The sequence below is a fragment of the Hermetia illucens genome, chromosome 4 (genome assembly GCF_905115235.1).
Source record: "Hermetia illucens chromosome 4, iHerIll2.2.curated.20191125, whole genome shotgun sequence".
NCBI classification, from domain to species: Eukaryota; Metazoa; Arthropoda; class Insecta; order Diptera; family Stratiomyidae; genus Hermetia; species Hermetia illucens.
The window spans coordinates 164,402,886-164,414,421 of record NC_051852.1 but is presented as its reverse complement, the minus strand read 5'-3'; the positions used below and the strand labels follow the sequence as shown (position 1 = coordinate 164,414,421).

The following is an 11,536-nucleotide window of genomic DNA, read 5'->3' as shown; positions in this document are numbered from 1 at the left end:
TAGCGATTATATCCGGATGGCTCAAGTGGTTAGAGCGCTGGACTGTCGTAGCGGAAGGTCGCGGTTCAAATCTCACTGGTGGCAGAGGGATTTGTTATCGTGACTGGATGTCGGATGCTAGTCGACTCAGCTGTAAATGAGTACCTGAGTCAAATCAGGGTAACAATCTCGGGCGAGCGTAATGCTGACCACATGGCCTCCTATAGGGTAATGTAATCTTTTAGTGCGTTGAGGAGGCTTGCCATATTACCCAAGGCAAACTTGGTAAAACGGTTCCCTGTTGGAGTCGAGAATTACAAGAACTCAGGAAATTAACCAGGTTACTTCTGTATTCCACTTAGAAAAGCAAAAAGAGTCGAGATTGGTGAGGCTTCACAGGTTCAGGTTGGTTTCTTTCGAACAAAAAACAACAACGTTTCGACTTTTTTTTCGGTTTACTGGGTAACAAAAAAGAAAACAACATACACAAGATTTGACTACAAAGACAATAAATTATGTCAATTCTTTAAAGCGAATTGTATAACACCATATTTTCCTGTCACCATCCAGTCCGGGTCTGATTTATCTAATTCCTCTCCTACACCTTCTTTCAATCCGCATATTAGATCTGCCTTAATGGTGCGTAGAGTGCAGACATTTGATGGTCGAAAGCCTAGAAAATTAGAATAGTGAACGATACAATATCAATGCAACAAGTGATAAGCTGAAGACAAAGCACTTACCTCTTAAGCATGTCTCAAATGATTCCGTTCTATCCCAATTATAATCCCCAATTAATTTCCTATAATTCAAGTCTCCTTTAAAAATAACTAATTTTGACTCGCCAAGTTCCGTGTAAAGCTTCTTGTCGTTTTCTGCCATCTTATAGAATTCAAATGGGCTAGTCCAGAAGAAATTGACGGGACACAGTTCGAATTTTCCGTTCTCTAAATATTTCTTCCATCTACTTCCGAGTGTCCTTAATGTTTCTGATTGATGGCCCAATAGGTAGTCAATCGTCCAGTGGAAATCGTGCGGTGTTACGTCTGATATGTACCAAGGTATTGCTTTAACGTGGAAGCGAACTTTCGATGCAAGATTCTGTTCAATGATGAAGTCGGCAAGAAGGAAGTCCGTAAAAATTTCAAACCCTGAATTGTCATGGATGAATGTTACTGGATGATCTTTAGTGTCGTCTTGACTAACACATTCCCAAACATCAGCTGATTGATCTACGAGGATGTATTTATCTAAAATGTCAATATCTGTGTAGGGGTCCCCGGTTTGAATGATCTCCTTGCCAGCAGAGATTGATAGATCACATCGGTTTCCCCATAAGTTAAGCTAGAATTGAGGAAAGAGAAATATTGTTACAATCTATATAAATATTTACTTTGAAATTATAAGTGCTTCAAACTCTGCAGGATTGATTTGGTTGACATTTCTAGTAAAAGGGTTCTTTTTATCCTTCAATGTGGAAAAAGACTAGAAAATTCTCTGAAAGTTTCAAATCAAAGTTCCAGGTTTGATAGACATATAATAACTATGTTGGTTGAATATAATCAAAATGATCATCCGGATTGATCAGAATCCAAAAAAGGTGACAAAAATTGACTATGCACGCCCGCCAGCACTTAAACATAGCTCTACCGAAATGTCTCGTCGACATATTGTTGCAGGCTTTTATGCTAGCCAGGTTAAGAGGTGTCCAATTTTTTAAGCCCTCCACACTTCCCTACATGTCGTAAACAAGCATTCACATTTCTTTGAAACGTAGTGCCATTTTTCTGACACCAGGCTGGATTTGAAAATCGATGCCTACTGGAGGAAATCGCAACTTTTTCCCTTGCTCAATGTAAGGCGTTCCTCCTGCCCCATCAGGCGCTGCCTCACTTCTACTCTGAACAAAAACATCAGTAGCCTTTTTGAAAAAGGTGAGTGCTTAGTTCAAGGGGAATAGTCTAGGGACAAAACAAAGTTGGAGAAAGTTTCTCTCCCATTGGTCTGATCCGTTATCAAGTGGATCCGAACTCAGGTTCCGCTAAATTATTAAAAAACAAAAATAACTCAAATTTTTTAAAAGGCCCATCTTCTTAAATCTTAGATATTAGGTACCGAAGAGAGGTGGGGACTCCCAGTCGTACTTTATGTCACTTTTGGGCAGACTGAAGCATCGCATGAAGATGTATGTCCAATCAACACAATTGAAAATGCCCCTATAAAATTCTGTATGGGGTTTTAGGAAGGTGTTGAATTTGATGATGTTTTCCTAGCGTAAAAAAACAAAAATCATCTCGAGCGACTTGTTAAAAAATGGAATGATCGCTTCATGTAACACACTCTCAGATTGAATCTGAATAAAACTGAATTTTTGTCGATCGATCATGAAACAGACACAACCACTGTCAATGCCATCAGCCAATGGAGAACTGCGTTATGAGATTGCTTCACGCATTAACGTAACCTAACGTTCGCTAAGAAGACTCCGGAAGAAAAAAGAGGAAGAGGAAAACTGTAATCTGTTTACTTGATTTGGAAAAAAAAACATAGGTATCGGTTATCTTTTTAAACGTATTAATATTTTGAATAATAGAGCTAAGTCTTAGTATTTTGTTAGTTGAAAAGGCGTAAAATGCAAGATTATAAGAGAATAGTTGAATTTCAGTACCAAAAACACAATCTAAAACTGGAATTATGCGAAGTGTATTTGCAAACAATTTTAAAAATTAACCTGAAAAGCTCTGACGATTGATGAAAAGATTTCTTCTTTTCATTATTCTTTATTTTCTTAAGTTTTTCTTTTCGGCTGGGTCCGGACGAAATCCATTTGTTTGGTTTTCCGGTCCTGATGTGGTCCCTCGCATCGGTTTAACTACACGTTAAGTTTTGTATAAAATAAAACGTGAGAAATGGGTGTCTAAAAGGAGTGGGTACAAGTGCGCGTTGACAGGGCACTTTAGTGGAGTTTTAGTATTTATGGACGGAATTTCACGGTCAATTTCACCTACTTTTTAGGTTTTTGGGGCAGGGAGTATGTTGACAACAACCAGAATATTGGGTAGTATAGGTCCCGGGGCGAAACGTGGATTGGTACCCACGATGGAGCATAAAACCTGGGAAATGCCTGCTGAACCAACACCAACAGCTCTACTACCAAACCCTATCTCCACCTCCACGTGGTGACCGCTGGCAGCTCTTTCTTGACGAAAAGCTGCAGACGGAGAAGGATGAAGGCGAGTCTCCCGCGCCTAAAAACGGGACAAATTGTATCAACTGGTCCTCCAGGTTGGGGGTTGGGTAGGGCTGACAACCCTACACGGAAAACAACCTGTTACGTAGCCACAACAGGAGCCTCGGATAGGACGGATGTTAAAACGACGGACCCGGCAACGACAAAGGAACAACGATTTGCGCATTTTCTCATGGAACGTGCGCTCCCTGTACAGAGATGAAGCTGATAAGCAGCTAGCCAATACCCTGTCCCAATATAGGGCTGATGTAACAGCGTTGCAAGAGATGCGATGGACAGGGACCGGTTTCCTGGAGAAGAGCCACTACACCATATATTATAGCGGTCATCCAGTAAACCATGTGCTCGGAGTAGGTTTCTTAGTCAGCCAAAAAATGAAACCTGCTGTTATCGGCTTTGAAAGTATAAGCGAACGGCTATGCACTCTGCGCTTGCGAGGCAAGTTTAGAAATATAAGCCTCATAAACGTTCACGCCCCTACAGAGGAGACTGCAGAGTCGGAGAAGGATACCTTCTACGAGGCAGTAGAACGAACCCTCAAAGCCTGTCCCAGATATGATATCAAAATCATACTTGGGGATTTTAACACCCAAGTAGGGAAGGAACCCGTATTCAGGCGATACGTTGGCTCCCATAGCTTACACGAAAAAACAAATGATAACGGACTGCGGACTATTCAATTAGCAGGGTCACACGAAATGGTTGTTGGAAGTACCTGGTTTGCGCGGAAAGCGGTCCACAAACATACGTGGGCCTCTCCAGAAGGGACCACTTTCAACCAAATTGACCACGTGTTGATCGAACGCCGCCACCTCTCAGCCGTGATGAATGTCACAACATATAGGGGGGCCAATATAGACTCGGATCACTATCTCGTTGGCATGGTGCTCCGAGCTCGAATAACAATACCACCTAGAATCCCCTCTGACAATCAGGTGAGAGTGAACACTGAAGCCATCCACAACACAACCCTCCGCGACACCTATAAGAGGGAAATGGATGCCGCAATAACCGCAGTCAATAGAGGACCTGGAGATGAAGCATCAACTAATGATCTTCACAACCATCTGAAGAACGTTATCATGGATACGGCCACAAATATACTTGGCCCCAGCCGCAAAAGGAGTCGGAACGGCTGGTTTGACGATGAATGTAAGCTAGCAACGGAACGGAAGAATGCCGCATACCGAGTAATGTTGCATTCTCAAAGAACGCGGGCACGCGCAGAGACTTATCACGAACTTCGTCGAGCGGAGAAGCGACTTCACAGACGGAAAAAGGAAGCCTGGGAGAACCAACAAGTCTGTGAACTAGAAAAGTACAGGGAGCAACCGCACCAGGCGCGCAAGTTTTACCAACAAGTCAGCAGGATGAAGCCTTATACACCTCGATGCTCATCCTGCCGAGACAAAGAGGGAAATCTGATTTCCGACAGAATGGGCATATTAGAGCGATGGGTTGAGTACTTTGATGAGCTACTGAACAACCAGAACATCGGCGAGTTGGAGGTCCCGCCAACTGAAGACGACGGACAAATACTGCCACCACCAAGTTTAGGAGAAACAGTCCGTGCAATTCATCGGCTAAAAAATCATAAGTCGCCAGGAGCCGATGGAATTACAGCCGAATTGGTTAAATATGGAGGCGACCAGTTACACCAAGTGGTTCATCAACTTGTGCTCAAGGTATGGGACAGCGAATCAATGCCTGACGATTGGCAGCGAGGCATAATCTGTCTCATACATAAAAAGGGAGATATCACACAGTGCAGCAATTATAGAGGTATCACGTTGCTGAGTACCATCTATAAGATATTCTCCACTATCTTGCTAGGCCGGATAGCCCCATACGCCCAGAACATCATTGGCCCATACCAAAGAGGCTTCACTCCAGGCAAATCAGCAACAGATCAGATTTTCTCTCTACGACAGGCGATGGAAAAACTGTTGGAATATGGACAACAGTTGCACCATCTGTTCATCGACTTTAAAGCCGCCTATGATAGCATAGCCAGGGTAAAACTGTACACGGCCATGAGGGAATTCGGTATCCCGATGAAATTAATAAGACTGACTAGGCTGACCCTGACCAATGTGCGAGGCCAGATAAAAGCAGCAGGATCACTCTCAAGACCATTCGACATCAACAACGGTCTACGACAAGGGGATGCGCTATCATGCGTCCTCTTTAACCTGGCCCTCGAGAAGGTGATCCGTGATGCTGAGGTGAATGCAAGAGGTACGATCCTCTTCAAGTCCACCCAACTACTGGCCTATGCTGACGATATCGACATCATGGGAAGAACCACCCGAGACGTTCAAACTGCCTTCATCCAGATCGAGCAGGCGGCGCGAGATCTTGGGCTGCACATCAATGAAGGCAAGACAAAATATATGGTGGCAACATCAGCACCGAAGACGAATCAACCAACAACATCAAACCGCACTGGTCAAACACAAGCACGAACAAGAATAAGGATAGGGGAATACAACTTTGAGACCGTTGACAATTTCTCCTATCTAGGGTCGAAAATCACAACCGATAACAACTACGATGATGAAATCCGCGCACGGTTGTTGTCAGCCAACAGAGCCTACTTCAGCTTACAAAGACTGTTCCGCTCGAAACGTCTCACCATAGGGTCAAAGCTCTTACTGTACAAGACTATGATCTTGCCAGTCCTCATGTATTCCTCGGAAACTTGGGTTCTTAGCAAGAAAAATTGCGAACTCTTGGCCGCGTTCGAGAGAAGAATCCTCCGAAGAATTTTTGGCCCCCTACATGAGGATGGACGATTCCGTAGCCTACACAATGACGAAATCTATGAGCGATACCATGACCGTTCGGTTGTGGATAAAATCCGGCTCAATAGGTTACGGTAGGCGGGTCACTTAATCCGTATGGATGAAGATGATCCCGCCCGGAAAGTCTATAAGGGCAATATCTATGGTAGGAAAAGAAGACGAGGCAGACCCTGCCTAAGATGGAGCGATGGCGTGGGCCAGGACGCCAGACAGCTTTTAGGGATATCGAATTGGTGGACCTCGGCGCAAAACCGGGATGTCTGGAGTTCCTTATTAAGGCAGGCCTAGACCGGATACCGGTTGTTGCGCCGTTGATGATGATGATGATGATGATGAAGGTCCCGCCAACTCGAGACGACGAACAAATACTACCACCATCAAGTATAGAAGAAACAGGCCGTGCAATTCATCGGTTTAAAAATCATAAGTCGCCAGGAGGCGATGGAATTACAACCGACTTGGTTAGATATGGAAGCGACCAATTACCCCAAGCGGTTCATCAACTTATGCTTAAAACGTGAGACAGCGAATCAATGCCTGACAACTGGCTACGAGGCATTATCTGTCCCATACATAAAAGTGTGAGTGGAGCAATTATAGAGGTATCATGTTGCTGAGTACCATCTATAAGATATTCTCCGCTATCTTGCTAGCCGGATAGCCCCATACGCCCAGAATGTCATTGGCCCATAACAAAGAAATTTCATTGCAGGCAGCAATGGAAAAACGGCTGTAATATGACCAATGTGCGAGGCCAGATAAAAGCAGCAAGGTCACTTTCAAGACCATTCAACATCAACAATGGTCTAAGACAAGGGGATGCATCCTCTTTAATCTGGTCCTGGAGAAAGTGATTCGCGATGCAGACGTAAATGCAAGAGGCACCCTCCTCTTCAACTCCACCTAACTACTGGCCTACGCTCACGATATTGGCATTATGGGAAGCACAACCCGAGATGTACAGTCTACCTTCATCTAGAACGAGCAGGCGGCGCGAGATCTTGGGCTGCACTTTAGTGAAGGCAAGACGAAGTACATGGTGGCAACGTCAGCGCCAAACCGAAAGAACGAAGATAGGAGACTACAACTTTGAGACCGTTGAAAATTTCTCCTGGAAAGACCACTTTACCACGGTTCTTAGCCGTATCACATTCGGCGAAGCTCCTTCTTCTGTGGATGAAATGGCTAGTCATTCTAACATGCTGATACAGAGTGCTTCTCCAACCAGAAGATCATTCCGGCCATCAATGCTGCTTGACGGTCTCCCCTGCAGAATTAGTTATCACTGCCCGTGCAGCTTCTGCCAACCAACCGCCAACAGTAAAAAAATAATAGCTAAAGTAATTCTGGAATCCTCCTCTGCATTGGCCACATCAACACCCTACGGATAATCTTAGAGCAATGCACGAAATTTAGATCTTGGCTTCACTTATTCTTCATCGATTTCGAGAAAACTTTCGATAGCGTGAACAGTGAGTAAATCTGGCGTGCGCAAGAGAGGAATTCCGGAGAAACTAATTGCTATATCAGAGCGATATATGATGACGCAAAATGTCACGTGCTACACTGAGGTAAAAACTCAGAGGATTTTGAGGTCCAAAGCAGAGTCCGCCAGGGTTGCATCTTGCCATCGATATCATTTCTTCTTGTTATTAGTGACGTTCTTCATACTGCTGTACGTGGAGGAATTCAATGGACGATGACATCTTTCCTCAAACACCTCGAGAACGCTGATGACATCTGTTTGCTCTCCAGCGGATTATGGAGCCTGGCCAAAAGGTTCTGAATTTGGAAAGAGAGCCAAGCAGAGTTGGACTGAAAATAAACACCAAGGTTGAGAATCTTTCACTCTGAATAGTCATGACATTCTCTATATGCATTAACGACTAGAATATCGAGAGTGCCGATCAATTTGTCTATCTTGATAACGTTGCTTCTGCCAAACGTGGCTCCGGATGGCATGCAGTAACATCGCTAGGTCCGCCTTTGCTCTTTTGTCTACAATCTCGAACGAAGAGTTACGTCGGCTTAGGCGCCAGTGAATGTGTTAATTAGAATGAGGAAATGGCAGTCGATAGGTTACTTTTTAAAACAACAACTTCATTGCTGTTTGAACCATACAGTGGCATCGACTATCAAGATCTGGAGAGAGCAGAAGCTCATTTTGACGAACCCGAAGCGAAGGCGCGCCAGTAGGGTAGGCACTTTATGGAGAACATTGGCAACCGTATAAGACGTAGTTCCTTGAAAGTTACCTTTAATATCATCAAACTCATTCTGCCTAGGTGTTAAACTATTTGGAGCTATTAGATTTTTGAAGCGTGCCAGAAGAACTCGTGCGCTGGGTTCAATTGCTCTACCACGATCCGAAAAGTAAAGTTCGAAGTATGGCGGGTGTATCAAAAGCGCTTCGTGTCTCTGTTGGAGTTCATCAAGGAAGTGCCCTCTCACCACTCCTCTTTGTCCTTGTTATGGACACCGTCACACGGGATATCCAACGTCCAGCGCCCTACACACTGCTTTATGCAGATGATGTTTTCCTAGCATCTGATAGCAAAAATGATCTCGAGCAACTTTTTCAAAAATGGAATGATCGCCTCATACAACACGGTCTCAGATTGAATTTAAACAAAACTGAATTTTTGACGACCGATCCCCATGAAACAGGCACAATCACTGTCAGCGGCAGTGATCTGCCCAGAACTGAGCAATTTAAATACCTCGGGTCAACGCTATCAGCCAATGGAGAACTGCGTTATGAAATTGTTTCACGCATTAACGCAACCTGGATGAAGTGGCGTTTCACAACTGGTGTCCTTTGTGATCGACGTATCAACGAACGTCTCAAATCTAAAATTTACCGCAATGTCGTCCGTCCAGTCGCTCTCTATGGTTCTGAGTGTTGGCCGACCATAAAAGACAATGAACGACGTCTTGCGGTAATGGAGACGAAGATGCTACGTTGGACTAGTGGCGTCACACGTTTAGATCACATCCGAAATGAGGATATCCACGATCGTTATGGGGTTGCACCGATCGTGGAAAAGTTGCGAGAGAGGCGTCTTCGATGGTATGGTCACGGAATTCGTGCAAACGAGAATTCACTTGCCAAGATTGGTCTGAACATCGAAGTCGATGGTAAACGACCAAAAGGCAGACCTAAGCAACGGTGGCTTGATACGCTGGATGGGGATTTGAAAGCCTCGAGATTGCACCCAGATCAGGCATTCGATAGAGCCAAATGGCGAAGCCGATCACGACGAGCCGACCCCGCTTGTGAACGGGACAAAGGCTGAAGAAAAAGAAGAAGACTTTATATCCTTATGGGATCTTTTGTTTTTACTCCTCTTGCATGAAAGGTACATTCCTTCTACAATGATATTCATTTGGCGTTGTCGTTATTCTACAACTGTGTCATCCCCTTCAAGGTAGTCCCCTTGTGCAGCTATACAGCGATTCCAGCGCGTTTTCCACTCTTCGTAACATTTCTGGGACGCTTCGACTGGGATGTCCGCGAGTACCCTCCTCACGGCCGGTTGGATGTTCATAATTGACGCGCGCGGAGACAACCATTGTGAGCTTTGGCGTTTGGTTTTCGGGTCGTATTGGAAAAACCAGCTCTCATCGCCTGTAATAACTCGATCAAGCAGTGTGGGATCGTTTTCCACTTGTTCCAAACAGTCTTCTGCGTTGGTCATTCGATGCTGCTTTTGCTCCTCAGAAAGGTTCTTTGGAACCATCTTCGTGCACAACTTTTTCATCCCAAAATCGCTTGTTAAAATTTGTCTGACTGTTCCACAGTTCATACCCAGTTCCGAGGCCAATCTTTGAACTGCTAAACGATGATTTTTACGGATTAGGGCGCGCATACGGTGCACATTCGCGTCAGTCCGCACCTCGACTGGTCTCCCACTCCGCGCCTCGTCTTCCACGCTTTCACCCCCGTCCTTAAACTCATTATGCCATCAAAACGCCTGGGCGCGACTAAGAGGACTATCACCATGCACCTTTGCAATTTTAGGGTACCGTTCCGAAGCTGTTTCGCCCAATCTGGCGCAAAATTTTATCGCGACGCGTTGCTCTAGATTTCGTTTCTCCATTTTCGTGACGAGCACCACCAACACACGTCTACTCAACACGACACAGTAGGGGAACTAAACAAGCTAGAACGATGGTGAATATATCAATCAATGGAGAGGGAAAGGATGCCACGGAAGGGGAAGGTTGCAGGACGCAAAGTGTTGGGAAAATCAAAATGCCAATGGGGTGGCTGGACCCATGCACCCAACTGAGGATTAATCCAAAGCAATCCAATCAATCCTAGACCGGATACCGGTTGTTGCGCCGTTGATGATGAATCCAATCAATCAGATCACAAGGAACACATTGAAAAAACCAAGTTCTATACATAGAGATGAAAAAAACTTCCGATAATGCTTACCTTAAGCAATCTTCTAAAGAAATCCTTAAAACATTTCCGTTCCATTTCCTTATGGGCATCAATACTTTTTGCTACCTTTTCCAATGACTCCGTGCAACACGTGAGTGCATTCTCCTTTTGCTTTTGGAAGTAATCGAAGTCCCTCAAATGAGTCGATAATTCGAAGATTGATCGCAACCTTCGATACATATAACACTCCGAATGCAACCAGCAAGCGTTGAAAAAGGATCGTGAATTCTCATTCAATGAACTCAGGAATATGTTCCATGTCATAACGTCCGACGCTGCAATTGAAACGGGGATTGGGTAAAAACGGCATCTGCAGTAAGGGGGAGAAGGGTTAACTTACACGTTCCTGATATCGGCGTAAGTTCTTTATCAGTTTGTAACTCATACTTTAGCTTTGATATATTCCCCACAATCTCTTTAAGTTCCTCTCGAGCACCCTGCAAAAAACACAAGAGCATAAAGTAAATAAATTGATTTTATGATACTTTTCTGACTCACGTCCCCGAACTTTTCTGCAATTTCATCCTTATCTCGCGATAGATTGTCCACTACTTGAGTTAATATTACCGGAAGCCGCTCACGCAATGTGTAGTAAGCGAAACTTCTATAAAAGGAAATAAAACGGGCGCAGATTATCCACTGTGTGATTGAAGGGAATCTAATCAGGCGTGTGAATAAAAAATTACTGACTGCTTGTAGTGACCGGACAACAATTCATGTGGTGGCGTCTTCTCGTCTACTATGTTGTATTTCTTGTCAAAGTCACCCATTACGTGTTTTATGGAATTTCAAAGTCAAATTCACACGACCAACCTCAACGGCACCGTACTTACAAGATACTACAGTAGATTAGACAAATGTCAAGCAATGACATTTATCGAGAAAAAATCGGCTACAATCGGCTGATTTGCTCATTCTAGCTGCAGCTTGTTGCGAGACTACAGTTCCAATTGGGAACTACCGAAGGGCCGTTGATGTTTCAAGCAACATTCCAATGGGCAATAGGAAAAAAAGATCGTGAAAGACAAGTAGTTTCTCAGCAATACGTTGCCA

The 11,536-nt window shown here is 44.3% G+C and overlaps 1 protein-coding gene across 1 annotated transcript; it reads right to left on the bottom strand.

The window, feature by feature from the left end:
* Nucleotides 1–415: 415 nt before the first annotated feature.
* LOC119654339 (damage-control phosphatase ARMT1-like) lies at nt 416–11,432 on the bottom strand. The gene is made up of 6 exons (XM_038059678.1): nt 11,174–11,432; nt 10,982–11,087; nt 10,824–10,920; nt 10,475–10,758; nt 723–1,323; nt 416–652 (listed from the first exon to the last, which is right to left on the bottom strand). The coding sequence occupies exons 1-6, from the start codon at nt 11,251–11,253 to the stop codon at nt 498–500; spliced, it is 1,323 nt and encodes a 440-aa protein (XP_037915606.1). The 5' UTR covers nt 11,254–11,432; the 3' UTR covers nt 416–497.
* Between the last annotated feature and the right edge of the window lie 104 nt (nt 11,433–11,536).

Bases quoted from the DNA above. Each gene is read 5' to 3' on its own strand.
- LOC119654339 (XM_038059678.1), bottom strand. From the start codon at position 11,253: ATGGGTGACTTTGACAAGAAATACAACATAGTAGACGAGAAGACGCCA. The intron at 1,324-10,474 runs GTAAGCATTATC...CCTCAATTCTAG, and splicing joins TCTTTAGAAGATTGCTTAAG to CTTAACTTATGGGGAAACCG. The intron at 653-722 runs GTAAGTGCTTTG...CTAATTTTCTAG, and splicing joins ATTTGAGACATGCTTAAGAG to GCTTTCGACCATCAAATGTC.